The 25,608-nt window shown below is 42.4% G+C and overlaps 1 protein-coding gene across 5 annotated transcripts in view; it reads right to left on the bottom strand.

The window, feature by feature from the left end:
- Positions 1 to 3,374: 3,374 nt before the first annotated feature.
- NPEPPS (aminopeptidase puromycin sensitive) overlaps positions 3,375 to 25,608 on the bottom strand; it is a 38,285-nt gene continuing 16,051 nt past the window's right edge. For 4 of the 5 annotated variants that reach the window (XM_035889846.1, XM_035889847.1, XM_035889844.1 and 1 more), the window contains 21 exons: positions 23,989 to 24,084; positions 22,814 to 22,935; positions 21,779 to 21,886; positions 20,632 to 20,832; positions 20,101 to 20,197; positions 19,962 to 19,995; positions 18,394 to 18,508; positions 15,632 to 15,796; positions 14,419 to 14,523; positions 14,068 to 14,128; positions 13,142 to 13,251; positions 12,436 to 12,499; positions 11,680 to 11,819; positions 9,997 to 10,131; positions 8,353 to 8,572; positions 7,578 to 7,720; positions 6,753 to 6,809; positions 6,152 to 6,259; positions 5,752 to 5,907; positions 5,594 to 5,641; positions 3,375 to 3,759 (listed from right to left, as the gene is read on the bottom strand). In XM_035889846.1, the coding sequence (XP_035745739.1) occupies positions 3,607 to 3,759; positions 5,594 to 5,641; positions 5,752 to 5,907; positions 6,152 to 6,259; positions 6,753 to 6,809; positions 7,578 to 7,720; positions 8,353 to 8,572; positions 9,997 to 10,131; positions 11,680 to 11,819; positions 12,436 to 12,499; positions 13,142 to 13,251; positions 14,068 to 14,128; positions 14,419 to 14,523; positions 15,632 to 15,796; positions 18,394 to 18,508; positions 19,962 to 19,995; positions 20,101 to 20,197; positions 20,632 to 20,832; positions 21,779 to 21,886; positions 22,814 to 22,935; positions 23,989 to 24,084 (2,438 nt within the window). In that variant the 3' untranslated portion in view covers positions 3,375 to 3,606. The remainder of the gene's footprint in view (positions 3,760 to 5,593; positions 5,642 to 5,751; positions 5,908 to 6,151; positions 6,260 to 6,752; positions 6,810 to 7,577; positions 7,721 to 8,352; positions 8,573 to 9,996; positions 10,132 to 11,679; positions 11,820 to 12,435; positions 12,500 to 13,141; positions 13,252 to 14,067; positions 14,129 to 14,418; positions 14,524 to 15,631; positions 15,797 to 18,393; positions 18,509 to 19,961; positions 19,996 to 20,100; positions 20,198 to 20,631; positions 20,833 to 21,778; positions 21,887 to 22,813; positions 22,936 to 23,988; positions 24,085 to 25,608) is intronic. The other variant, XM_009634210.2, reaches the window with a different exon arrangement.

Below are 25,608 nucleotides of genomic sequence, written 5' to 3'. Positions count from 1 at the left end.
CAGAAATGATTAAAATATGAATTAACCCTTCGTTCTCACGGCTAACAGAACATCGCGCAAACCACTCGTGCGTCCTCTGCTCAAGACCAAGTCATTTACCTTGCTCTGACACATTTTTCTTCGTGACCCCCTGCCTCAGTCCCCTCGCCAGCAGGAAGCAGCCCCTGCCGTGAGGGCAGCAGCCGCCCCAAGCCTGAGCCCCTGAAACCTCAAGCCAGCAGCTTTGGCATGGCACTAAGACAGCTCGCTGGGCAAACCCTGCCTTGCAGCCTGGTTTATCGATCCATGTTTTATCAGACCAGCGTTCCACCTTTGCAGGAATCAAGCTCCGACTTCTTTAAAGGGGCACCTTTAGGCAAGGCCCTACCTCAGACATAGCACGGCCAACCCGCCTGCGACAGAAACCAAAAGTGAGGTCTGCAAGAAGTAACATTTCCCTAAGTTTACCTGGAACTGTGAACAACAAGAGAAGGGCAAGGCAACAGCAACGCACGTCATTTATTTTGGAACAAGTCTCTTTTGGATGGTCTCTAAAGAAAGCTTTTTGTGGTTTCGTTGGAGGGGGGAAAGGGAGACAGAGGGCAAAAGGACAAGGCTACTTGTAAATGCCAAGATTAAAGCCAGGTACGAGCGCTGTATCAAAAAAGTAAGTTAAAGCAGCAACAAATCATAGAAGGCCTCAAGTTGGAGGGCACCCGTAAGGATCAGCGAGTCCAGCTCCCTGCTCCTCGCACTAAACCATAGGACTAAGAGCATCATCCGGACGCTCCTTGAACTCCGAGAGGCCTGGTGCTGTGACTGCTTCCCTGGGGAGCCTGTTCCAGTGACCGACCGCCCTCTCGGTGAAGAAGTGGGTGCACACGGTAAGTTTAATCGTTCAGAAAAGCTTTTCCGTCCCAGCCATTGAAGGCGATTCTCACCCCAGTGTTTTCGTGAGCAAGAATCAATGCAGATTTTTGTCATCACTCAATCACGAAGACTCATCCAGGCAGGACTACCTCATTACGCCTGACAGTGATGGAGGAGACATGGAGGCAAACTCCTCCTATTCCTGTTGGGAAAACTTGCATTGCTTTTATTTCCATTATAAGCCCGTAGTAGGAATAAAAGACCCCGCTTATTACCTACACAGTTTAGGTCTTTTAAGATTTGACACAGAAACCACTGAAACTGCCTGAGAGGGAAGAAAGAATATCTCAAGGTTTCTTCAAACGCGTTTCAGTGGAGTCCTTGCTCAAAGCCAGCTTCTGTATCATGTGGGTATCCCCCATGCGTGCTGGGACACCGCACCCGTAGTGGCCCTAGCGAACACACTCAATTCTTACGGGCAATATCCTCGCTAATCATCACGTGAGCCCCATTCCATCCCTTTCCTCATCCACAGTAACTCTTGCTGTTCTCGTCCTGACCTTCTCCTGAGCATCAGTTTGTCTCCAATGGAAAAAAAAAATAAATTCATATCAAGCAGACAAATCCCAAACTTAATTCATGAAGAATTAAAATCTACTTTCTTTGCATGCAGAAGAGACTAGGACCAGTCAGTCTGCTGAGACTATTCAGTTTGCTCACTGACCACAAGCTTGTTATTTTTGTCACTCTCCTTCAACTGCTTGCATGTCATTTGCATTGTTTAAAGTCAAAACAAGATCACCTCAACTTGCAGCTACAGTACTTCTCATTTCATCCATCACCAGTCATGCTGGCATCACAGCTTTGCATGTTATTTTGTCAATGTGCAAGAAGCAGAAGAGAAACCAGCTTACTCTTCCGAAACTCCATTGGCTCCGCAGTGCTGACAGCAGGAAAAACCATCAGTCAAGTGAACAGATATGACTCAGGACAAACAGAATTCCCGGTTCAGGCTCATTTCTGACCATGTAGCTGCACTAGCCCCAGGGATACTGACCAGTGCAACACTGTTCAAGAGCACTGCACCTCCACTAGCTAGAAACCTGCCCATTTCTGGTGCATATCCCTGCCCCGGCAGCGCTTGAACAGTATTAGTCCCTCTTGCGGAGTCCCTCAAAACTTTTCAGGTGCTTGCTTAATACCATTTTGCTTATTTACAATTATTTTCCCTTTCCTTTACCTTCCAAATTCTGTCCTGGTGAGTTCTTTAGCGCTTGACTACAATCTTTGTTCGGGTTACACAAGATCTACTTACGATCAGTGTGGTACGCGCTCATTCAGCCGCCCTAAGACCTAGCACTGACCGCAGAGGAGGAGAAGGCTGCGAGCAAGGTTTTCCTTGGGGCTGTTAAAGACACCATCGACAGCGACCTCCGCTGTTCCCTCAGAGGTTTAGGTCCTTTGAAAGCAGCACCGCTCTTTCAGGCTTCAAACAGAACACAAGATCAGGACATGAATTTCACATTGACATTTTTATTAACGCCAACTGTTTTAAATTTTTTTTTTTTTTTTTTAAACAATAGCACAAAAACGTTTCAGGGAAGCAGTCTGACAGTTAGTCTGATGACCTTCTGAAATACAGTTAAGCCACACCAAATACGAATTCCTGTTAAAGAAAAAAAAGTCTGGAAGTCCAACCTTTGTATTAGAGGGTGTTGTGTCTGGTTAGTAGACCACACTGCTTTGTGAAGTAAATGATGGCACACAGCTTAGACTTCATCATCACGCCAGTCATCACTAATTTAAGGCTTCTGAATCAAATTACCATCAACATCACAGAAAGGAACGAAAAGCTAGTGTTGCTACGGCCATGAGGAGATTGAACAAGCTGGATCTTTTAGACAAGTAACGGTGTCTTGCACAGAAGAGACCTGCCCTAACAGCAGCCAGGAGAACCAGTCACACAGTAGTCATCTCCTCGTTTGCATGCATTTTGAGGGTGCAATTTAGTAAGAAAAAAAAAAAAAAAAATAATCGCATGAATCTTTTTCTCTTATTTAATGTGGCTATGAAAGATGTTTCCTTACAATTCCATTATCTCTAAGAAGGACATCAGCAAGTGGAACCAAGGAGAGAAACCGAAGAGCAACAGAACATTTTTCTTTTTGCTGAGAGGTAACACAAAAGGGAGGGAACCTACTATCCTTGGATTGGGGGGGTGCAGGAACGTCTCCCCAAAACCTTGCACTTCGAATGACGCACAGACTCTATGTTATACCAGCTACCTGCCTTTCCGAGTGACCTGTTCCGCACAACGCTCAGAGGCATTAACCCATTCTTGCCCCAGACTCTCCACAAAATGCCACTGACCTAGAAACCATGGGGTTCCTTTTTTTGGGGAGGGCTGGGGGAGGGTGTAAAAAACAGAACATCTGTCAATAAGTGTCAGGAGGGGGTGTTAAATATTTTAACCACTGACAAGGCTTGAGGAAGTTTCACAGTTTTGTTATGCTCTATTTTATTACTATCATATTTACAGATTTTTCTCTCTCTTTTTTTTTTTTTGCTGAATTGCTGATAATTTTAATAGAATTTCAATCTGGAGTGTGAGCAGGAACCAGTTAACTACATTCATTGTCCAATCCCCATTGGTTTGAGAAAAAGACTCCAAATTCTTGGCATATGAATCAGCTGTTGGGTAGCTCCTCCCTCTCCCCATGAGGCGGCAGCAGGACTGCAGCAGTGGCATGCACAGATTCACACCATGGCTGGTGGGGCCTTGCGCTGCAGAAAATATTGGTGGATGTTCTCGGCGTCTCGCTTCAGCCAAGCTGCATTCAGCAGAATATTTTCACAGCACTGCTGGACAGTGCGTTCTGCCGATGGAGCTGGGTGGCTCTCAAAGAAGGCCTGTATAAAAAGCAGACAACCATCCATAAGGGTATAGACAGGCATAGATAAGATTATATTCTTAAGTCGCCAAATTCCCTAGGTTATACAGAGATGCTTCTGTGAATTATGTTCCTTGTCTGACTGCAGTTTGTGCTATCTGCTCCCACCAACATCACGGACTCTGAAAAATTTGCAAGGTGCTTGCCGAGTTTGCAAGACACGTAACCCCAAGTACAGAGTGAGGACAGCTAAATGCCTCCGTTTCCCAGCTAAAGAAAAGCCATTTCTACGAACTAGCCCAAACGCTGCCTCCTGTCCTGTCTTGTCCTCGCTGCCAGGGACAGCAAGTGGCACTTGAAGAGATTAATTCAGTCTCACTGGGAGGCAACAAACGAGCAGCGAATCAAGTGTGTATTTCTGGATACTTGGAAGAAGACACTAATGGAAGCTTAAGGCCATTTTGCAAAAGCATTTGTCTAGGTATCAGATTTCTTAGCATTCCACCTAGGCCTCTTTCCAAGCTGCATAATGACCTCCAAGCACCAGCAGCACTCAGGAGTTTTGCTGAATATTCTCACATTTCTTCCTCCAGAACCAACGATATTGATCTGCTGCAAATAGCTGAAGAAACTGCACCAGGGGCTGCTGTGACTTTGCACTTTACAAATGGCTAAAGAGTAGAATAAGTTGGCAGAGCTGGGAGTCACCCCATCTTCACATGAGCAGGCGTTTCCCAGTATTTGGCAGCTCACCCCACACCAATGTACACGACAAGGTGACATCGGGACTCAGGCACATTAAAGTACTCCAGCTAAAAGCTAGGTATCTGTCTCAGGAAGTTCTCTTGGAAAGCAGTTATGATTTAGTTATGGATGATGGTTCTGCTAAATGTTTTGGAAAGTGTTCTTTAAGAAAGAAAAATAACTATAGTGAAAGATTTCTCTGTAAAACACTTATGCTACTAAATCTTTTCTAAGAAGAGATCACTACATGATAAAGAAAAAGACAGACAGAGCTCATGGCTCAGCACATCTTTGAAATACAAACAACTCCTGAGCGTTTTCCTAACAGGGAAGTGGTAATCAAGGGGCCATATTTTTAAGTTTCTCCTTCCAAGAAAGAGTCCCTGTAAAAGTGAGGGCAAAGAGTACATAATCAGACCCAGGCATATTTTTAAAACACTACCAAGACCTGCACCTACACTCCCAAGTCAGGGGGGATGCTTGAGTCCGGCAATGAAATCGCAGCACCTTGAGCTCCCAACTTGAAGACAGACTCTCTGCAAACACATCAATCTGCCTTGCCTCCAAGCCTTGCTCTCAGCGCACAGCCCCAGTGACCAGATCAAACTGGGAGCCACGGTATGGAATTTAGCCAATTTCTGCCATGTTAATTCCCCCAGGAGTTTCTGGGTGCTAACGCAGGCAGCCCCAAAGGTGCCGTATCAGTCTGGGGAGGAACAAAGCGCTGGTGTAAGCCTCAGCTTACTATGGAAGTTGTAACAGCTACAGATTTTGCTAGAATTATCTTTAAAGGTTGTCTTCTGGGTTGTCTCAAAACCACTGCCACAAACCATGCTGGATTTTATAGAAAGTTTAAATGAGTGAAGCTAATGAAATAGAAATCACTAGAAGCTGGACGTTACTTTGTGAAAATGCTGATTTAAGACATTTCAAGAAAATAACTCAGCCTAAAGCAGTGCAATTTGGGGACAAGGCAACAGTTAAAAGATGCAGAGCCACAGTTCAACCCCCAAAACCACCTAGGAACTCACAGCTCTTGCATCAGATGCCTACAGTCTAGAGCATGCAATGTTTATCAGTTAATCGCTTCTTTAATTAAAATGTCTTACCTTAACTTCTGCAGCCATTTTATCATTTGCAAATCCATCCACTGTTAGCTGAAGAAAAAAAAACAATATTAACGGAGGGTAAGTATTTAGCATTTCAGATGTAAAAGTTTAGTGTTAGTTGTGTATGTGAACAGGACTTTTCTCACAGCTGCACATACCTTTATTAGTCTGGATATTAAGAATCCACCTTGGTATCGATTATAAAGTTCCTCCCAATTGTCCCTTACAAATTTCCAAGCAGCTTTCCTTCCCTGCTTGCTGCCTCCAGCTACTCCACCGATAACAGATACCGTGTCCTGGGGACGTACCTCTTCCTGAAGATGAAAATGTAGACAAGTATTCAAGACTGTTTCAACACAGCGTGTTGGCTTTATGCATTTCTATGCTGAATCTCTCCATGATAGCTCCCTCCCCCCAAAGTGTAAGATACAACTCAAAGATTTAATCATTAGGACTATTCTAGCCCGTTATGTGCGCACAGTGCTCAATCACCGAGTGCTCTGAACGCACTGGTCACTCACACGAGGTAAGGAAGCGGCAGCTTTGCCTATAACTTACTGAAAGTGCAAAGGTGAGAACTTTTTGAATCAGTTCTGGTTGAGAGATGGCTCCAAGAACTCGTTCAATTCTGTTCTTCTCCTCCTGCATGTCTGCTTGCTTGTGAAGCTTCAAAGCCAAAGTGAGCAATATTAGCGCATGGTATTAAATGCCAACTTCTTACCTAGCACTATTGAACTTGCTGTATACGCCAGAGCTGCTGGATTAGTCTTCAAGCCTAGTAAGTGACAAAGTGAACTTGTTCATGAATCATCCCGCAGCTATCCACATTACGGACCTCATTACAGGTATTTAGCAGGAAGCACCCTTAGTAATAAACTGATCTTCACCACTGTTTATAGAAGGTCAAGTATGACTGTGCCTCCAAGCAATGAAAAATAATCCTAAAATGAGAGATGCAACAATCCACTAGGTGGCAATTTCACACTACACACGGCCCAAGGAACACCACGACCAAGGTCTAGTTGTTCACATTAGCCATAAAACATTGGACTGAGCCTGCGTGCAGACAAAACTACATCTTATAGGGACTTACAGGGTGGAATATTTAGCTTTTCTTGCATAAGCTGGCAGTGCTAACAACAGAGCGTGCACTACTCACCTTCAGCATAGTGTCTAAAGTAGTACTATCTCCATGCTTCAAAATAGTTACATATACCTAAGATAGAGCATAAACAAGGAAAGTCCTTCAAAATCTACACTTTTAGAAATGCAACAATCAATTTCTACACCTTTGGGTTAGATTTCAGACAAGTGAATAGATCTGGACGATACCAGCACTGATCCCTTCTATGTTTCAAGACTGGATTTTAAAGATGCATCAACTCCTTTACCTCTTCCTCAATTTCATCATAATTTGGGCAATTTCAACCACAGTAAGACACCAGAAGTCTTTGTACCCCGCAACACCTAGCTAGTAAGTACTTCACGTAGCCTTTGTGCTCTGCAGGGCCAAGCTGAGACCTGCAGAGCTCTTCCACGATCCCTGAGGTTTACCACAGTGTTTTAAACCTGGGGGATGAAGGTTGGTGATGGATGGATGGATGTAAATGAGGAGTCGGCTCAGGTTCAGCACTTGAATAGTCTTCAAAACCCAAAAAGCAATAAAATCCAGAGACCAGAGCTGTACTGTGGCAGTCAATGTGGGTACAGCTGAGCTTATTAATTACGACTAAGTACTGGCCATGACTGATGAGGCTTACTTGATTCAAGAAACACAGGGGTGTTTGTACCATGTTCCCCAGGATCATTTTCTTCAAAACTGGACTTATCCAAGCTCCCACCACCTCTGCCAAAACCAGTTGTTTTCAACACTTGACACTGGTTTCCTCTAGCCTGCCTATTCTTGGAAATACAAGAGTTCAGTCCACACAGTGCTATGGGCGTGGGGACGGCCTTTGGGGAACCAAGATGTACAATAACCTACAGGACTCCTCAGATCAGCTGACAGCACATGTTTTCCTTCCACATGGTCCTTAAATCGGCGTCGGGCTTCTTCTAATGTTGCCTTGTGCCCAGCTTTTCCTAGTTTGCCCAAGACCAGACCTCTCAGAAGGGCATCTAGATGACCTGGTGAGTGAGTAATAGAAAAAAAAAAAAAAATTATTTGGAGACACCATTCAGCAATTAAATTGTGTTCTTCCACCCAGAGTGCTCAGGGCAGAGCTGTATAACAATCCTTCCGCGTGCCTGAGGATATCTAAAGAAACTAAGCCTTTTCTTACTATCCTTGGTGCCAACGGGAGTATATATTGATTTTTTTACAGCAAGAGGCTCAGGAGAAGATTATTCTGGCCCAAATGCAATGGGATAGGCCTGTAACCCGAGATAAGTCAGTAATATTAGCCATTTGCATCTACAACAGGACTGACTAGGACAAGTAAACATGCATGTGCATGGCTTTCCATCCTGGTAGTCCAATAGGTTTCATGCACTCCAACAGATGCAAAGGTAGAGCAAAGAACTTTTATCAGTCAGTGACCAGGCAGGGAAAAGTTTTACCATTTAAAGCTTGCGCCTGATAACAGAGGGTTGTTTTGGCATTTTGCGTTTGTCTGTCTGGTTTTAAGTATAAAAATACCCCCAAATGCCTACTTCAGACTCCTCTTCCTCCCTTCTCTCCCCTTTCCTAAAACCTTGATGGCTTATTTACACATGGGTTTTCCAAACCACTGTCGGATTTCACAGCATAAGTTTCCTACCCTCTCCAGGTTTGGGGTCCCATCCCAGTCTCTCCCCTATTGGTGAAAAGACATCTTTCACGAACACCTGGATTTCCTCATAGAAGTCTGTGTGGGACAAGAGAGTTGAGAGGATCCCCAGGTTACAGCTGAGGTCGCTCCACACAGTATAATTGGGCTCATTCACAAAAGCTTCCATGACTTTTAGAACCTCTACAGTGCTAATGATTCCAGCTCGGGCCTGGGAGAGGAAAAGACACAGATTAGTCTTACTTCCAACAAGAATTAAGACGTTTAATAGCTCATCGCATTATTTTTACAGTTGTCCCTGTTCAGTTTGCACAGCCTGCACATAAACTCTATTTCTTCTGTCGTGGGGCTCTGCCAGGTGAGTTAACACTAGTCAAAGCACCTTAGCTGTCTGCCCACAATGCTTTTTATACACAGGTCAGCACTTTCCAAGGAGACAGCTACATAATTATAAGCACATTTTGCAAACAAGAAACAGCCAAGGGGATTAAGTGACTTAACAAAATTGCAGTAATGCTGGCAAGAAAAAAGCAAGCCCCCAGAGTTATTCTCAGCCAGATACTACACCCACCAAAATCTTATTTTAACTAAAAACTGTAAAAATTTCGGGATTTAATTTTTGCTCTTCATTAAACTGAGAGTGTAAAACTGCAGAAGTAATTTTTGCTTCCTGCTTCCCATGAATCAGTAGAAGTACTACCGCCTTTCCACCTCTGCCAGGCAAGTTTTGCATTAACTGCTTCATGGCGCCACGAACACACTTCTACGCTTAGTGCAGCTGGTAATACCCACAGTAGGTATCTCCAGCCAGATTGCTCAGACTTTTGTTAATCTGGAACCAGCCCGGTAATTTATAGTACCGGAAAAGAGGTGAAGATCAATTTTATTGTCTATGCTATATTCACCTATGATAACAACATGATTAAAACTGAAACCAAAATAGGAGTCTAACGCAATGTTCCTACGTGTATTATTTGCTCAATTTTTTTATCCCATTAGTCTTGCAATACTTGGGAAACGACTCGGGCTATGGTTTCAAACCCCTTCAACTAAGCCGTGACAAGAGTTACAAGCTTTGAAGCCAGAGAGGCAAGGTATCAAACCCACATTTTAAAAAGTTTCCATATACTTGCTGACTAGCAAGAATAAGAAAGTGCAATCTGAAACACAGAGCACAGTAACTAAATGTTCAGAGCTAGCAACACCTGCTTTGGGGGTAATCCCTTGCTTTGAACGGTAAGAATCCCCAACAGCCACGTCCTCCAGTGAAGGATGGTTTTAACAGCCCAACTGAGTAAAGCACATGGTGCTGATAGCATTTGATAAAGTCATTGGGGGGGGTGTCATTAAAATATCCTTATTTGATTGAGTTAAAAGAAAGCAAAACACTTAATTTTGTAAAGTTTGTAATACACCCCCCTACAGAGAACATTACAACAGGAGTTCTAGACAGACCGCTTCCATAGGGTTTAAGTCTTCTAATATGTTAGAATTTGTCAAGCTAATTAATAGCTAGATGTATGCAGTAATCCCAAAGACACTTTGCCTCCAGAAACTGAGACTGACTCTTCGGACACCGACTTCTGCAGTTACTGTAGCTCTCATTATTAGACAGAATAGCAAAGGGTTGCTTACCAGAGAGAAAAGATCATTCTGCAGGCCAAGCCTGTCCACAGGGGGTAGGGAGAGGTCTTTGATCGCTGGTATTAAACTCTCCAGCATGTCAAGGCTATACTGAGTACGGTAAAACCCTACTGTTCCAAGGTTTAACTGAAATGTACCAAAAGAGTAAAAAATTAAAAGTAAGGAACAAATAAGGAAGTGCTTTTTTATTTTTGAACCACTAGAAATTTCTCAAAGCATCACAGCTCAGAGAAGTCAGACATGATCATTTAAATAAAAAGAAAAATCAAATCATAAGTAAGGGAGAAACACTTAAGATTTCAGAGAAGAAATGCTCACTAAGAAGTACAGAAGATGCAAGAGAGCTGACAAAGAATCAGAGGCCAGAGCTAAAACTAGGAGAAAAGAGAAGCTTCTCTTGTAGGGGTAACTCCTAAGTGCAGTAAGGGTAGTCATGCACAGAGAAGATAAAATGCAGGAGACTGCAGGCGCTAGAATCTTAATTTTTGTAACCTCTCTCCCACAACCTGCTCCATTCAGTTCTGACAGAGAGAACCTTTTTCTTAAGAAAGGAGAGCAAGCACCGCTGCCCGGTGTAAAAGCGAGTCATGCTCAATAAGCTTGATGAATTACACTGGCTACACGCTGCTACCCACTAGCGTTTTAGTGTAGATGGTCAAATATTGCAGGTGGTTGAACAACAGTACCTGGCATAAACCAAAAACATTGCTGAGCTCATCAGGAGGTCGCCCCCTTTGCTGCTGCTATGATTTTGATCAGTCCAATTGCCAGTTCCTGAGGACTAGGGTGCTAACTAAAGACCCCACAGACTAACAACCTTTGCAGCCAGCAGTCCCAAAAATTCATCTTGGCTTGAGCTGGACTGTTGCCTTCTCAGGCAGAAATATCAAACTTTACCCTCATTTAGACAGGGCATTTTCAGAGCTGTTCATTCATTTCATGCCCCTCTCTATTACCAGGGAGGACCCAGACAGATGCGATGATTCAAGAGAGCTGACAGCTGGAATGCCCATGTTAGTTAAATAGGAAGATTTGATTAATATAAAAAATAAAGAGACTAACCCTTAACATTATTTTAGGGAGTGACCTCTCAGAGTACAGCTCCAGCTTAGGAACAATTACCCTTCGACCTCAGTAGTTCATACAGCAGTAGTCCCAGCCAGCTGCTGTCTTTCAATTTTTAAATTCACAGTTTGACTGCTGTCTGCAGGAGGCCGCAACAGTGAATTTTTTCACTTGCAGATTTGTACTTGTCTGGCAATAGCCTGTAGAAAACCTTCACACTAATGAAAGATAAACAGGACTATTTTTGCTCAGGACGGACTTTAACTAAACTGTGGTTGCCATGGGATACGAAAAAAGCCACCCCATTTCAACTCAAAAGCTGCCTCTAATTGCACACTGTTTTTCCAGGCTCGGACTCCTAAAAGGTTCAAGTTTACATTGTCTAGACTACTCTTGGCAGGCAAAGGACTACACTAAGCAAGCATTATAGAGAGGAGCCAATATTCAATAGCAGCACAGAAAGGCCCCTCCATAAGAGATACAAGATTGCAAGAGGGAGGGAAGGAAAAAAAAAAAAAAAAAAAGAGGGAAATGAAATGCAAGGGAAAATTAAAGTGACAATAAAAAAAACTTATTCCCAGTAACATGTTCTCCCTTGTGACAACTCACCTTCACCCACTGGTCTGGTTTGACATCTTTCAAAACCAAGGTGAGCTCTGGTTTGTCCATCAGTATTTGCATTTTGGCACAGGTGGGGTCGTCACTCGTACAAATACTTATGGGGACCATCCACATGGGGAAATCCTCCCCTGAAAGAAGAAACAATAAAAAGGAAGGCCTAAGGAAAAAAAAGTATGCACACAACACTGCGAAAATCTGCCTGATGTTCAAACAAGTTTCAGCAGCAGTTTAAGCAAGGCTACTTGAATTTAAATCTAAAAAGGCACAAATCTGAAGGAAAATGGCACTTTTAGAGTTAAAAATCCAAGAATCTCTAACTCACCTTTCAAGCTAAACATTTTAATTTCCATAAGCACGAAAAACAGGTGGAATCTGTGTTTTAAGACAGAGTTGGCTTCCATATGAGGCATTTTTATTTCAGCACTACTCTAAAACCAGCAGCTTACAGAGCTCCTCAGATGGCAGCACTGGCCTTAAACTGGACATCAGAAGAGAAGCAGCTCGGAATGAAAACTGAACCAAAGACTGCAGATGAATGCTGTTCTCCATGTGAGAAGGACATGGCAACCACATGTGTGAGAGGATTTGACCTTAGATTTTCTAAGGTTTTAACAAATACTTGAACACCTGGATCCACACAGAGCACCTGCCTGCTCTGCAGCGCAGCTGTTTCATCTCTCAAAATCGCTGCCACTGCATGAAAAGCATTGAACACTCCACTCCTGCTCTTAGCACCCATCTTACCAGTATATGGTCCACTGGCACAGAATTTCTTCTGGACTAACTTCAACACTTTGTCATCTTCTTGCTGAGGAAAAAAAAAAAAAAAGAAAAGAAAAGAAACAGGGGGGGGAGAAAGGAATTATCAGAACATCTAATCTCAGCTTCTGTGCATCACATGAATATGTGCCCTCTGTTAAATAGAGTAACTTGTATTCTCCTCCAGAAAAAGGAGCTACCTCACAGACCATTCCAATGCATTAATCACTGTTACTGTTAAAACATACGTGCCCTACTTCTCATTTGAATTTGTTGTCTGACTTCAGCTTCCAGCCAGTAATCCTCACTCACCCTGCAACCTTGTAGAATAAGCATAATTAAACGGGAGCGAGAAGCAGAACGTGTAGCAAGAGGAGCTAAAGCAGACATTCCCTCCCCCCAACACACATTTCACACACAAAGAGCCATCGGGCTATGTCAGCAAACTCCAGGCACATGATCAAGAGCGTCCGTGGAATAACTCTGTATGGCTTTGCACTAGGTTCCTCAAGTGGGCTGCACTTCCCTCCCTTCAGAAACAGAACTGTCGCTACATAAAGCAACCCACTGTACTGCCTCCTGATCAAAGACAAATTTTTAAATACTTGGATACTGCTAAATTTGATCCTAAAATGCAGTTAAAGGCAGAACTTTTGAGCTGAAGTGCTGAAAAACGCACAGTTAGATTTACCTGTTCAGCTTCCACATAAATGAGCGGAAATCCCATCTGTTTGGTCCATGTGTTCATCACAGCAGCAATAGGTTTACCACTAGCTTTTTCCAGGCTTTCCCAGAGGTCCTCTGCAGAAGAAAAGTCTGATAAGGACTCCCAGAGTCTTGACATGTCAGACGCTATTAAGGACGCTGTATGGGCACTGGAGGGTGGGAGGCTTTATTATTACTCCAGTTTGCCCTTCATGATTTGGGTCACGTTTTTATCGAATTGTAACAGACAATAGGCAAGAAAAAGGAAATTGTTTAAACCACTCATGGGGGAGAGAGGGGAGAAGAAAGCTTCTTGCTACTAAAAAAAGGCAATCAATACACACTGTGATAAAGTATAATAAAAACGAGCATTAAATATTGAAAATGGTAAATAGAAGAATCTCTTCCTTAAGTTTTTCATATATTATGCCAGAAGAGCTGACCAAACGTGGGCTGGTTTTGGCTGATAGAGCACGATGTTCCACTTCTACATTTATGCCTGATACACAGAAAGGTTTAAGCAAAGAAAGCGCTATGAGAATTAGACAAGACTTTGAACTGTTTAATCACTCACGCAATCAATACTGCAAAAGGAAGTTTGCAAAAGGCTTACGTGGCAAATTAACATACTCTGTTTCTAAATTAGATTACTAGGCAGACATGGTTATCAACGGTAAATGCAGCCCTTTCAGACTGCCTCAGCCGCACACTCCTGAGACAGAGAACCCCTAGAGGATGCTGAGTTCTGGCTGTGCAGGGGACACGTATGAAACTGGAAACAAGCCAATTATTTCCTTGCCTTTCAGTTATCTCAGGTGGAAAAAACCAGCTGTTTAAGAATCCATCACATTAGCACTAAAAATTTTGTCCCCAGAAATCACTTTTCTTAAGCATCTAATAACCACCAGTTACCTGTAGCGGCATTCTTCTGCTGGAACTTCGTTAAATATAAATTCATTCCTTTCCGGAAGTCCTGGGAACATACAATTGAATATGTAATGGCACCAGAACGGAGGTCCTTTCTCCGCACTGCATTTATACTCAAGAATCAGGCAAGGAATCTTACGCTCAGTATGTACATCTGTAGCTCCTTCCATATTTTCCCGCTATCTTATTTCTCCTAGGTAAGTTCAAATAGAGCCCAAATACAAATTGGAGAAAAGTTTTCAAAATACAGAATACACAGTATTTTTTAAAACGGTATTTTTAACTGTAAAAAGGTTTGACGGTCTATATTTGGCTTTTTAACAACAATCTTTTTACCTCGTCACCAATGTAGTCATGTAGCATTCGGATTACAGATGCTCCCTTGCTGTAGGAAATAGCATCGAATATTTCATCTACTTCGGATGGATGGCCAACACTAACCTGTGGTAAAGAGGATAATTAACAGTGAGAACAATTCTAACCACCATAAGATTTTGATTTTGCTTGTTCTAGCATTTAAGGGACTGACTTTTCTCACTGAAGGAAGCGCATGCATATCCATCACTAAATTGTCTTAGTAGAATCTCTGTACCCAGTCACTTAATCTTATTCACATATGACTGGGTTAGGATCAGTTTATAGGTTAAACATACTTTGACCTAGGTTTTAGTATTTAATCAAATTGACTTGGGTATCTTGCTTCAATCCTTTGGTTCAATACTTAACCAAGAGCGAGAAAAAAAAAACCAAACAGTGGAAGTTGTTTAATTCTGGGACAGCGAACAATACCTGCTCAGGAAATGCACTCCGTGAGTAAGTCACGCTAAAATGACCTGTTGTACAAAGCAAGGTCATCTCCCAACATCTGCTACATCAAACATTTCCTAAGCCATCTGAAAACTTGTCCACAGCCATCTCCAGGAATTACAAGGGAGTCTTCTTTTAGCACAGCTCCCAGTTTTGCTCTAATTGAGCTCGCTGCTGCTGCCTTCTCTTCATCACCGAACCACCGCCGTGTTTCCAAAGCAGCAAGCCCAGCTAGAGCCTACTTATTTCAAGACTGTCTGCATCACACTCGCAGTTCTGGGAACACAACGCAGAAACACACAAGGTGGCCTCAGCTGGAAACCAGTACAAGCCCAGCACAGTTTGGTAGCTTGGGCTCTGGGCTATACCGCGCTTTGCTTTACATTGTTGAGCACTGGAGTAAGTCAGGAGCTACTTCACCATGCTCAAGGGGCAGAAAACTACGGCTTTGATCAGAAACCAGACCACAACACAAATAACAACGAGTTTTGATCACAACTTTGCCATCTCCAGTCAGCAAAGCAGAAAAACTCCAGAAGAAGCCATCTTCAGACCCTCAGACCTCACTTCCAAAATACTAATTCAAGCAGAGGAAAATCCACAAAGTGTAAACGCAACCTTAGATTTTCCTTTGCATTGTGAATGTCTGCAAAGTTCCCTTTTTTCTTCAGAGGGAAAAAAAAATCTGACACACAACTGACAGAAAAAACGGGAAACAATCGATAGCGAAGACAGAACTTACTTCAATAGGGTGACTGTTGTCTAAAGCATCAAGCTCTTGAGCTCGTGTGTAATCAGCAGAAACAAACTGAGTCCAGATATCGTACTCTGGGAAACAGTGATCTACGCATAGGTACTCAATCCAGGAGGCAAATCCTTCATTCAGCCAGAGATGGGTCCACCATTCCTGGGAAGATGAGAAGGCAGAATAAAGAACAAAATTCCAAGGTTCCTTTCATCAACGAGAAGTTTGCAGCAAAGATAAGCTGTTAAGGGCCTAGTTCAGTACAGATCAGGGAAACAGGTAACACTTGCAAGCACAAATGCTTATCTATAAAGAAGTCATCATCCCAAGAAGAGTAATCAGCACCCTATAACTGTCTTAAATTTTAGAAACTCTGCATGGGAACTGTACCAGGTACAAATGAAATTCCAGGAGACTAGACTAGAGGTCAGAGCAGAGCCACTGAGGGAACAGCCGTGAATGTCACCTAGCTTAGGGAGAAGAGTCAGTGACATGCAAGGCCGTGGTTCAGTACAGCAGCAGAACTGTGGGCAATGACAGTGTCTTTTCCAAACTGAAGATCAGGAGCTGCTGAAGAGCAATTGTGTTTGGTTGTGGGTTTGGTTTTTTGCTAAATATGCTTACATAAAGGAGAAAACCTGGAATCCGAGAAAGCGCTCTAGACTACAGAAACCTGAAATCTAGTAAACAGTTAAAAGTTCTTTCTCACCACCCAAAGGTGGGCTTTGTTTTTTTAAGACACGACTGTTACCCTGACATTTTAAAACTCTTCCTTTCATTTCTAATATTTAACTGAAGTAGGCAAGATAAGGAAACAAGGTACGGATACTGAGGAAGAAAACACCCTTTTCCATGACTGCACTTTCCAACCATGCTCTAAATGTAAGTGGGGGTGCTCACGCAGACGAGCATGGCTGGGATGATATGGGCCCTTAAGTAAAAGAAACTGGACAGGATGTCGAATCAGTCCAGTAAGCTGTTCTACAAAGAAAACTACAGCTTCTACTATGAATGAAACATTTACCCCGGGAGGGTGGAATTTCAACAAGGAAAGCTGTTACTGAAACCCTACACTGATAAGCCCTGCTTTATTTTTAGAGTGGAGACTATCCAATTTTCTTTTACATTTCTGATCGCATCTGTTTCTCAAAACACACCGATTGGTGCCAAAGGATTAATGCAACTGCAAAACAGATTCTTGGGCAATTAGGTTGGACTTTTAAATCTTTTCACCTCCCTGTTTTTCTCTCTTATCCCACGGGCAACCTAATTGCTCACGAATCTATTTCTTCCCCTGGAAGTATCCTGATTTCATTTATCTTTGCTATAGAAGAACCCGCATACTGTGCTGGCTGGTAGGATCTGGTACTGGCAAACCAAACCAGTGACACTACTGAGGCTTTCTGCTGTGCTGTAAGCACCTCAGATTATAGAGGAGAAAAAGCTGGCTTTCTGGAAATTGAGAAGTAACACTGGAATGTCTTTGCATATTTCACAGTTGCATTGGAGAAATAAAATAATAACCAAAGAGAAAAAATTCTTAAAGAAAATTTTTGGAAGACCTAGAACTTCAAAAGGAAAACAAAAAGCTAATTCAATATAAATGTTAGAAATTCTTGTAAATGATACTTTCTCAAGCTTACTGCCACAGTTCTCAATGGTCGGAAGGACCACAAATGGTTCGTGGGTCACTAACAGTCCCCAAGGCACTTGCTGGCAGCCTACAGTCTTGTCTACTCACAGGATGCTGGCTCTCCTTGCTTCCAGCTGCTCGACTGTACTACAAGCTAAAAATATATTACTTTAATATTACTTTTCCATTTAAACATTGTGTTGCGCTCCTACCTGTGCTACCACAAACAGGAATGGACACAGCTGACTAGATTTTAAGAGGCACAGCACTGTGGAAAAATTTGAGAACCTCTGCTTAGTGTTGTAATTAGTATTCACACCAGGGTTTTTCCTCCATTCACTCACACTTCATTTAGGCAGCCTAAAAGCCAGAACAACGCAGATTTGGGGCTCCACAAGCCACGCTCTTTTTGCCAAACACACTGGTTTCTTACAATACAAGAAACTTCCTAACCTGTGAAATATTTGGATCCAAGCATCTGTTTGCAGGGTTTTGGGAGAAGGAATGTCAGCTCTAATTAACAGAGTAAGCTGAAGCCATTTGTTAACAGCAGAAGCTCCGACAGATACAGGTTTCAGTTTTTAGCACTAAATGGAATTTATTTACAGATTTCAGGCTTGCTGCCTCAGATATGCTTTTATTCCCACCAAAATCACTTAAGCATCAACCCGTTCAGACAGTTGGCTCCCATATATCTCCCAAGCAGTTCATATGAGTTACTGCTGAGCAACTTTTCAGCTACTGGACTAGGACAATTTGCAGTGCTGAGCTGGTACTGATAGGCCTGCTTGGTAGGAAAGCGTGATGAGCAAGTCATGCCTACCTGAAAGGAAAACCGTAGATTATTGCTTCTAGGCAATCTGACTAGCCAAAATAATGGCCATGGAACGCCTGCTCAACTCTAGCTAGGACTGTATTCAAACAACTGAACATTACATCACATAGAAAAGATCTAGGAATACGTCTACAGAACACACTAGCAAAGAAGAAAGTGGTAATAAAGCACTACTTAAACATTTAATTTTTTATTTTAAAGATAGCATGCCTGCTATTAAGGGGCACTTGAACACACACAGTACGAAGCACACGTCAAAGAGAACTAGAAGAACTTGTAACTGTTAGATACCATGGTCACAAGGTTTCCAAACCACTGATGAGCGAGTTCATGTCCCACAACCAGAGCAACCCACTGGCGAGATGAAGAACAGGAATTTTTGGGGTCAATGAGCAATGCAGTCTCCCTGTATTTAAGAGAGAAAGAGAACTGAACAGAGTGATATGTGCCTAGGGAAAAAACACAATCAAGAGTAGCTTAAATTACCTAAGCAAGCTAAAAAGCGATCAGTACAACTGAAGAAAACCAAAAGCTATTTCAGTTGAGACATTAAATTATTTTGGTAAGTTCCACAGCTGTTGGAATGCTTTGGAGCAATAATTCCTTATGGCATGCAAGAAGGCAAGTGCAAAAACCCAGGCAGGAACGAGAAAGTTTTTCCTTTATTTATAAAACAGCTCACCTACCTAACCTAGGAACCTTAACTGTAACTCCCTTTGCGCTGCGTGACGTATGCACAGCAAGTCTTCTCTGCCTCCCTCAGCCCCAAAGGAATTCCAGCTCTTCCAAGCGCACAACCAGCCGTGTTCCACTCGCCACTGCAGATGCACAAGATTCTCCACGCAGGGCACACGTGCACACACCCGCACAGACACCAGTGCTGCCTAGGGTCAGGCACACAACCTTCCGCTACGAACACCCCTGTCGTGGTCAGGACTTAGTGGGTCAGCCAGAAAGGATTTCTGGACTGCTGCAACTCAGAGGGGAAAAACGTGCATCTCAAAACATAGATGGTGCCTGCAGATTATGCCAACCTTCTGTCCCCAAAGGGATAAAGCGAGCGTGCCAAACTGAGCATAAGGGGGGGAAAAATTAACAGCACCATTAAGAAAGGCTTCCAAAAATTCTACTCATCCAGGACAAATATTTTTTTTTTCCCCCCCACAGGGAATAAAATATCAGATTTCATCCGAATTGCAATAAGCAGACAAGTAGATTTTAAACCTGGGCTCAAATTTCCATTTCAATTTTAAGGCCAAATTAAAAGTTTAGCAGAAGAAATTCAAACTATTTCAGGATTTAAAGTCCAAAGCTTACAAGACCAATGTTCTATAAAATGAAGGAAAATTGTTCCAACAATGAGCACAGATAACGTAATAATATCAAGCAAAAGTACAAAAGCTTGATCAGATGAACAAAAAAAAAAACTGAAAAGAAAGGCAAGTTATTATTTTTGATTTACTCATATCCACATGGTTACACTGTGGTTGCTAAATTTACCAACTTGCCTACAAGACAAAATAAGAAACTCTTCCAGCTGTGTCAGTGAGTACGTAACTTTTGTGGGGAAAAAAGCAGCCAAGAAAGTTCTCTTGTAGAACAGGCAGTGCTGCCAGACACTCAAAAATCTCACACCCTTGGACAGTAGTTGTAATGGCTCATTCTGGCCTTCCTAAGATTTGTACAAGAATGCACGCTGCTGCAGAAGTTAAAATTATCCAAACCGAAGCAAGAGGTGAAGGTATTTACTCAGTCTTATTTGGGATGATACCCAAGAATTACAGCTCCCTAAAACTAATCCAATTATTTCCAAGAATTAGTGAACAAAGAGGGGGAAAGACAGTATTTTAACAGCATACCTATAAGTAACAAGGCCCCAGTTCTCCATGGCACCTTTATAAAATAAATACAAAGGTTTATTGATATTGATACACACCTCTTCCTAAATGTTTAAAATTCAAATAAAATACAGTTCATCAATAAAGTGAGTTACTTTACCAGCAGCAAAGTCTGCAATAGCTATGAGATCAATTTTAGGAAGAGGGTAAGGAACATTGAAGTAGTCCTTATAAAAAGGCAGAGTTTTAGCAGCAACCTGTAAGAAACAAGAGGGAGAAATGTTAACTTGGAACAACCAGTAAAACCTGAACGTTTATGACTGAAAGTAGCCCAAGAAAGCGGCATACACAAGATTTCTTCCAGAAGCCCCATTTCCAGCTTCTAGAGCACAATGGTTTGGAAGATTCCCATGGCTTTTTTCTTCCGGGCTGCAGCCTACCCTTCAGTACCTCTCATCATCTTTGGACAAAACTCTACATCACCAGATCAGAACTGAATTAAACCGTATGTTTTCATCACTGTAGACATTAGTTTGTCCACAACTGAAATTCTGTTTAATACCAAGCCCAGTCTCTCCGAGCCATTAAAGGAAAAACACACCCTCATGAGGTGACTGAGCAGAGGAGAGCGCTCTGTCCAGCCTGCCGGAGATCGCTACAGCGATAACGAAGTCACCCTGAGCGCATTTACCTCTAATGCAAACTTTCCTTGTTCCGCTTTGCCAACAGGAGTGTAAACACGCACTAAGACGCCGTCAAGGGACCTGGCCTCTACGAAGTCATATTCTCCCACCACAAATGCTACAAGATACGTCGACATTACAGGGGTGCGAGCAAACTTCACTTCCACCAGATTTTCATCATCTGGGTACGGCTTCCGGTCAATGACATTCTTTCAACATGAAAGGGAATCAGTTAATTTTATGGAAGTGAAACTGGATTACACAATACATTTGACTAACTATTCCAACACTATGAGTCACACATTTAAAATGAAAGGACGACTTCTACGATTTTAACATACAGACCACAACGTAGTTCCCCTCCTAACTAGAAACACCTCATCACGTACGGAGATGTACTTTTAGAATATATACATTATATTCCACTACTGAAAGGGCAGCTGAACACACCAGCTCTCAGCTGCTGTCCTCCAAAGAGAATATTACCCACATCCCAATAAGGCACCAGGCTTTCACTTTAAATTCTGAAATAGAAACCATAACCATGTGGTCAGTGGGCAAGGCGAGACTTTACAGGTAACTATGAAAGTTAGCTATGGGAAGAAAAAAAAGTCTATTTTTAAATGGACTTGCTCTTCTCCAGCAACATCTTCTAGAAATATTTGCACCATATTTAGAGGAACAACCTGGAAATACCCACTTGTATTTGTGACAGAGGTACTTCTACTCACACATTGTACCCAGTTCTGGTCAAAAATTCTCTAGGGCAGAAAACACACTTATTTATCTCAAGTACTATGTCTGCTCATGTAGCCGTAGCAGCTATATAAACACGCAAAGGCGCTTTTTTTTTTCCCCAGTCACTTTTAATCAAGCAGCACGTGGCATGACATACACTAAGACTTTTTTTTTTTTTTTTTTTTTTTTTTTTAAACACACACCACTGTGGTTTGTGCAACCTGTTTAGGTTTTGTGCTAGCATCTGACATCACAACATAATCTTCTGAAAAGTTCTCTCAATTTAGAGCTGCTTAGTAATAGCTAGCAATTCCTAATTCTGTCTGTTACCAAGACACACTATTAACTATCAAATAATCACCTGGCATTACTACAGTCTTATTTAAAACACTGTTTACTTGCCCATCAGGAACTTACCATATTTGACAAAGCTACTCTGTCTTTAGGAACCACCAAAGAAATATCAAATGTCGCCTTAATAGCAGGCTCATCCCAGCAAGGGAAAGCTCTGCGAGCATCAGTAGCCTGAAGGAAATAAGAGCATTAAACAAATTAATCACAAGAGACTGTGGAAATAAAACACATAGAAAAATTCAGCATATTTTACAGGCAAGAAGTTAGGTGAATGATGGCTAATCATCGGTAGAGAGTCTCCTCACTGACATTCTTGACCTCTGCATTACAGCATTTTATTCCTACTGTGATAACTTATTTCACTCTTGTTTTTTTTTAAAAAAAAAAAAAAAAAGCAGCTGAAAAGCACTCTGTGCTCTGATGGAATTCTACAGTCTGAGCAAAATTTAGCAGAGTCATGACAAGAGCAAAGCTCAGTCATGTGAAAGCACAGAGGGCGCCCAGGCGTTCACAGACCGTACACACAAGACCACCTATTTATACTCTGTCAGTAGACTGCACCCAAGAAACATTCTATTTGTACGAGGTAAGCACTCCATGGTTTTATGTAACCAGGCAGATAACTATGAAATTACACTATGGTATAAAATTCTGTCATTATGTCCAGGGTTTACATAATACTTGAGGCAGTATCTGGCTCGGATTTTGGATGTCATTAAGATACTGAGATAAAGGCAGAATGTCCTATTAAAAAAAAATACTTCAAAAAGGAAAGTTATACAGAGATATTTGACCACATCTAAATAAATAGCTGTTCTTAAACATTGCAGGAATTGTATATACACGATGTATTGCACATCAGCATGATCCTTGGCTGGGGAATTTGCCAGATCCAGAATTTACTGACCTTGAAGTCGCAATATAAAGGCTGCTTTTAGTATTACCCATCCACACTAAGAGCAAGCAGCAAATAAATATAGATTTTTGGAATTTACCCAGAGGGTATAGCTAAAGCTAGAAAATTGTGTCTTTGCTTCTTCTAAGCATAAATCCTATGTTAAGAAAGACATTCCCTGAAAACAAAAATATAGCCCATACCTCAAACTGCGTGACAGCAGCATAGCGTGTGTCTCCAGTAGGGGTGGTATATTTACTTCGGTAAAAACCTTTCATTTTATCATTCAGCTCCCCTACAAAGTCTATCTTTAGCGTCCCTGTCCCTGTAACAGAAACAGATGGGGCATTGTTATTTGCATATGCCAAACAGAACTTTTATTTGGTCTGGACCTTCAGGCCAGGCTACTCAGCTGGCCCACTGCCCTTCTGAGATAAGATGTCCCTTCAACTCATCTCCACCCAACACTTTTTTTGCCAGCCTCCCTCAAACCCTTCACTCTCCTTACGTAAAATAAGCTCCAGCAGAGCAACGCCGGCAGAGGCAGGCTCACCACAGCGTTGTAGCACTTGATCGGCAAAGGCTGCTGCAGTATTCATTCTTGTCTTCTAAACACAATGCAGTAACCAAGAGAGACCTACCTTAAACCATGTGAGAAGTCCGATCCTACAATCCTTACCTCTGAGTAAAGTTTGCAAAAATATAGGACAGCTACTAAGTAATAATAGCATCCTATGAAATCTACTACAAAAGCCAAGATGGAGCACTGGCTGCATTCAAGCTTGTAAGTCAATTAGTCTCAGGATTTATTCTGCCCTTGATGTCTCAGCGCAAAAGGGGAAACCTGATCTCGACCAGAGAGGCAGCATGCCAATATCCCACAGAACGGAACACTACAGTTTTACCACCCTGGAATCTTTATATTTGTATTTGTCAAGATGAAATAAAACTGTGTTATTCAAACTGAGGAGCTGAGTTTCAACTGACAAACTCCTCAGAGCAAAAAACCGTAGCCATTTCAAAAGAATTAGTGCATTCACGCCTAGGAAAATACTGCAGTAATTCAGATGAGCTCATTCTCGGTAAGAGGAAAACAGATCATCAGTATCTAACACAAATAGCTTCTGAGCCTAACTCCCAATACCAGGCAAATAATTAGAGTCACCTCAGGTGCTGGAAGCAAACATCACCATTAGTGAAACCGCATTTTCAATTCCAGAGGCTCACAAAGTGACTTGCAGTGGACAGACTCCCTAGGGAGCACTACAATCACAGTCAAACCTCAGGGGAGACAGAGCTGTCCTACTCCAGCTTTTTCAAGTGCAAACATCTTAAACACACAGTTGAAGCAAGCAGAAAGCATGAAAATAGCTCTTACCTTTCTGAAGAGTACTGGGAAAGGAGAGAGTAACCTTTTCATCCTCATTTTGATAGTTGAACCCTGTGGCATGTACCTCTGAAACAGAAAAACAGACTACTTTGTTCCAAATGAGCCCCAGGGATGTTTTCGTAACTGATGAACATTTAAAATTAACTGAACCAACTGAATCCAACACCACGCTGTAGTTACCGAACAAATCAGCGAAGACTTTGAGTAATCCAGAATGATACAAAGGCAAGCAACCAAAGAAACGCCCCCCACTGCCAGAATTCCATGTTGTATTACCTTGCTTCAGACAAATAAATCTACCACATTTACCCCAGACTATACAGCCACAGACTGAAAGCACCACTGCCACGCTCCTTCTGCCCCTGCCACACAGCCCGTCCATCAGCACCGTGCTCATGCCATGGCAGGGAAGTCTTCTGCTGTGCCCAGTAATGAAAGCTGTACCGTCAAACCGTAAGCTTGCAGTACGAACAGCATCCTGCACACCACCACGAATCAGCATCCTGCACACCACTGGTGTGCAATGCTGGTAACAACTACTCCAATCCTGACAAATGGTAAAATACCCCACAAAACTTCCTCTCAATATTAAATGCTTACCCCAGTGCAGCAGGATTCTTACTAATTATTCCAAAGAGGATGCTTATGATTTACCTAATTTGTGGCTCTCGCTTTGAAAAGCACACTAACATCCACAGCAAGGTGTTTATATTTGGTTCTAACCACAAAGAAAAACACGATGTTGATTTAATTTAAACATTTGCCTTCAGAACCAGGGGTCTACCTTGGAGTTTATAAACCATTTGGCAAGGGCATCCAAAATCAAGCCAAATATGAAGCAGTACGGCATTTACACAGCCCTGGATCTATTTGTAGATGCAAACAGCCGAACTATGAGGCCAGGCTGGACTGATGGGGGGAGGGAATCGGTACACAGGAATTAAACCATCCCGCAGCTTAGTGTTAGCAGAGCCCAGGGAGAACACCTGGTGTTGCTTCTTCCTTCCTAATTCCTCAAGTCCCACTCGCTGCATCCAAGGTGATGTGTATCTATGCTCCTTCAGCCAAAAACGGCTGTGTAGGACCTCACTTTGCAAGTTCTGCTACCTACCTCTGTCACTCTGTACCCAACCACCGCAATAACCAGATATCCTTAAGGAATGCAAATCTGCACCAAACCATAGGAGCGATGCTTTCTACCACACATCAGTATCCTGAACTACCGAACTCGGTAAGCCTGGACACAGTAACACATCTTTCTATGCAGACGTACTGATGTGTAAGTCTAGATTTATAAATACATGAAACATTTGGCAGTTCAGTACAGTTTTGAAAGACAGGGGGAATAGAATCATAGAATGTTTTGGGTTGGAAGGGACCCCCAGAGGTCACCCAGTCCAACCCCCCTGCAGGAGCAGGGACACCTTGAACCACATCAGGTTGCTCACAGCCCCATCCAACCTGGCCTTGAATGCTTCCAAGGATGGGGCCTTCACCACCTCTCTGGGCAACCTGTTCCAGTGTTTCACCACCCTCATTGTAAAGAATTTCTTCCTTATATCTAGTCTAAACCTACCCTGGTTTAGTTTAAAACCATTACCCCTTGTC

This window comes from Egretta garzetta, unplaced genomic scaffold, assembly GCF_000687185.1.
Source record: "Egretta garzetta isolate BGI_Z169 unplaced genomic scaffold, ASM68718v1 scaffold942, whole genome shotgun sequence".
Classification (NCBI taxonomy): domain Eukaryota; kingdom Metazoa; phylum Chordata; class Aves; order Pelecaniformes; family Ardeidae; genus Egretta; species Egretta garzetta.
Note: the sequence above shows the minus strand (reverse complement) of the source record. Positions and strands in the feature narration are given on the sequence as shown.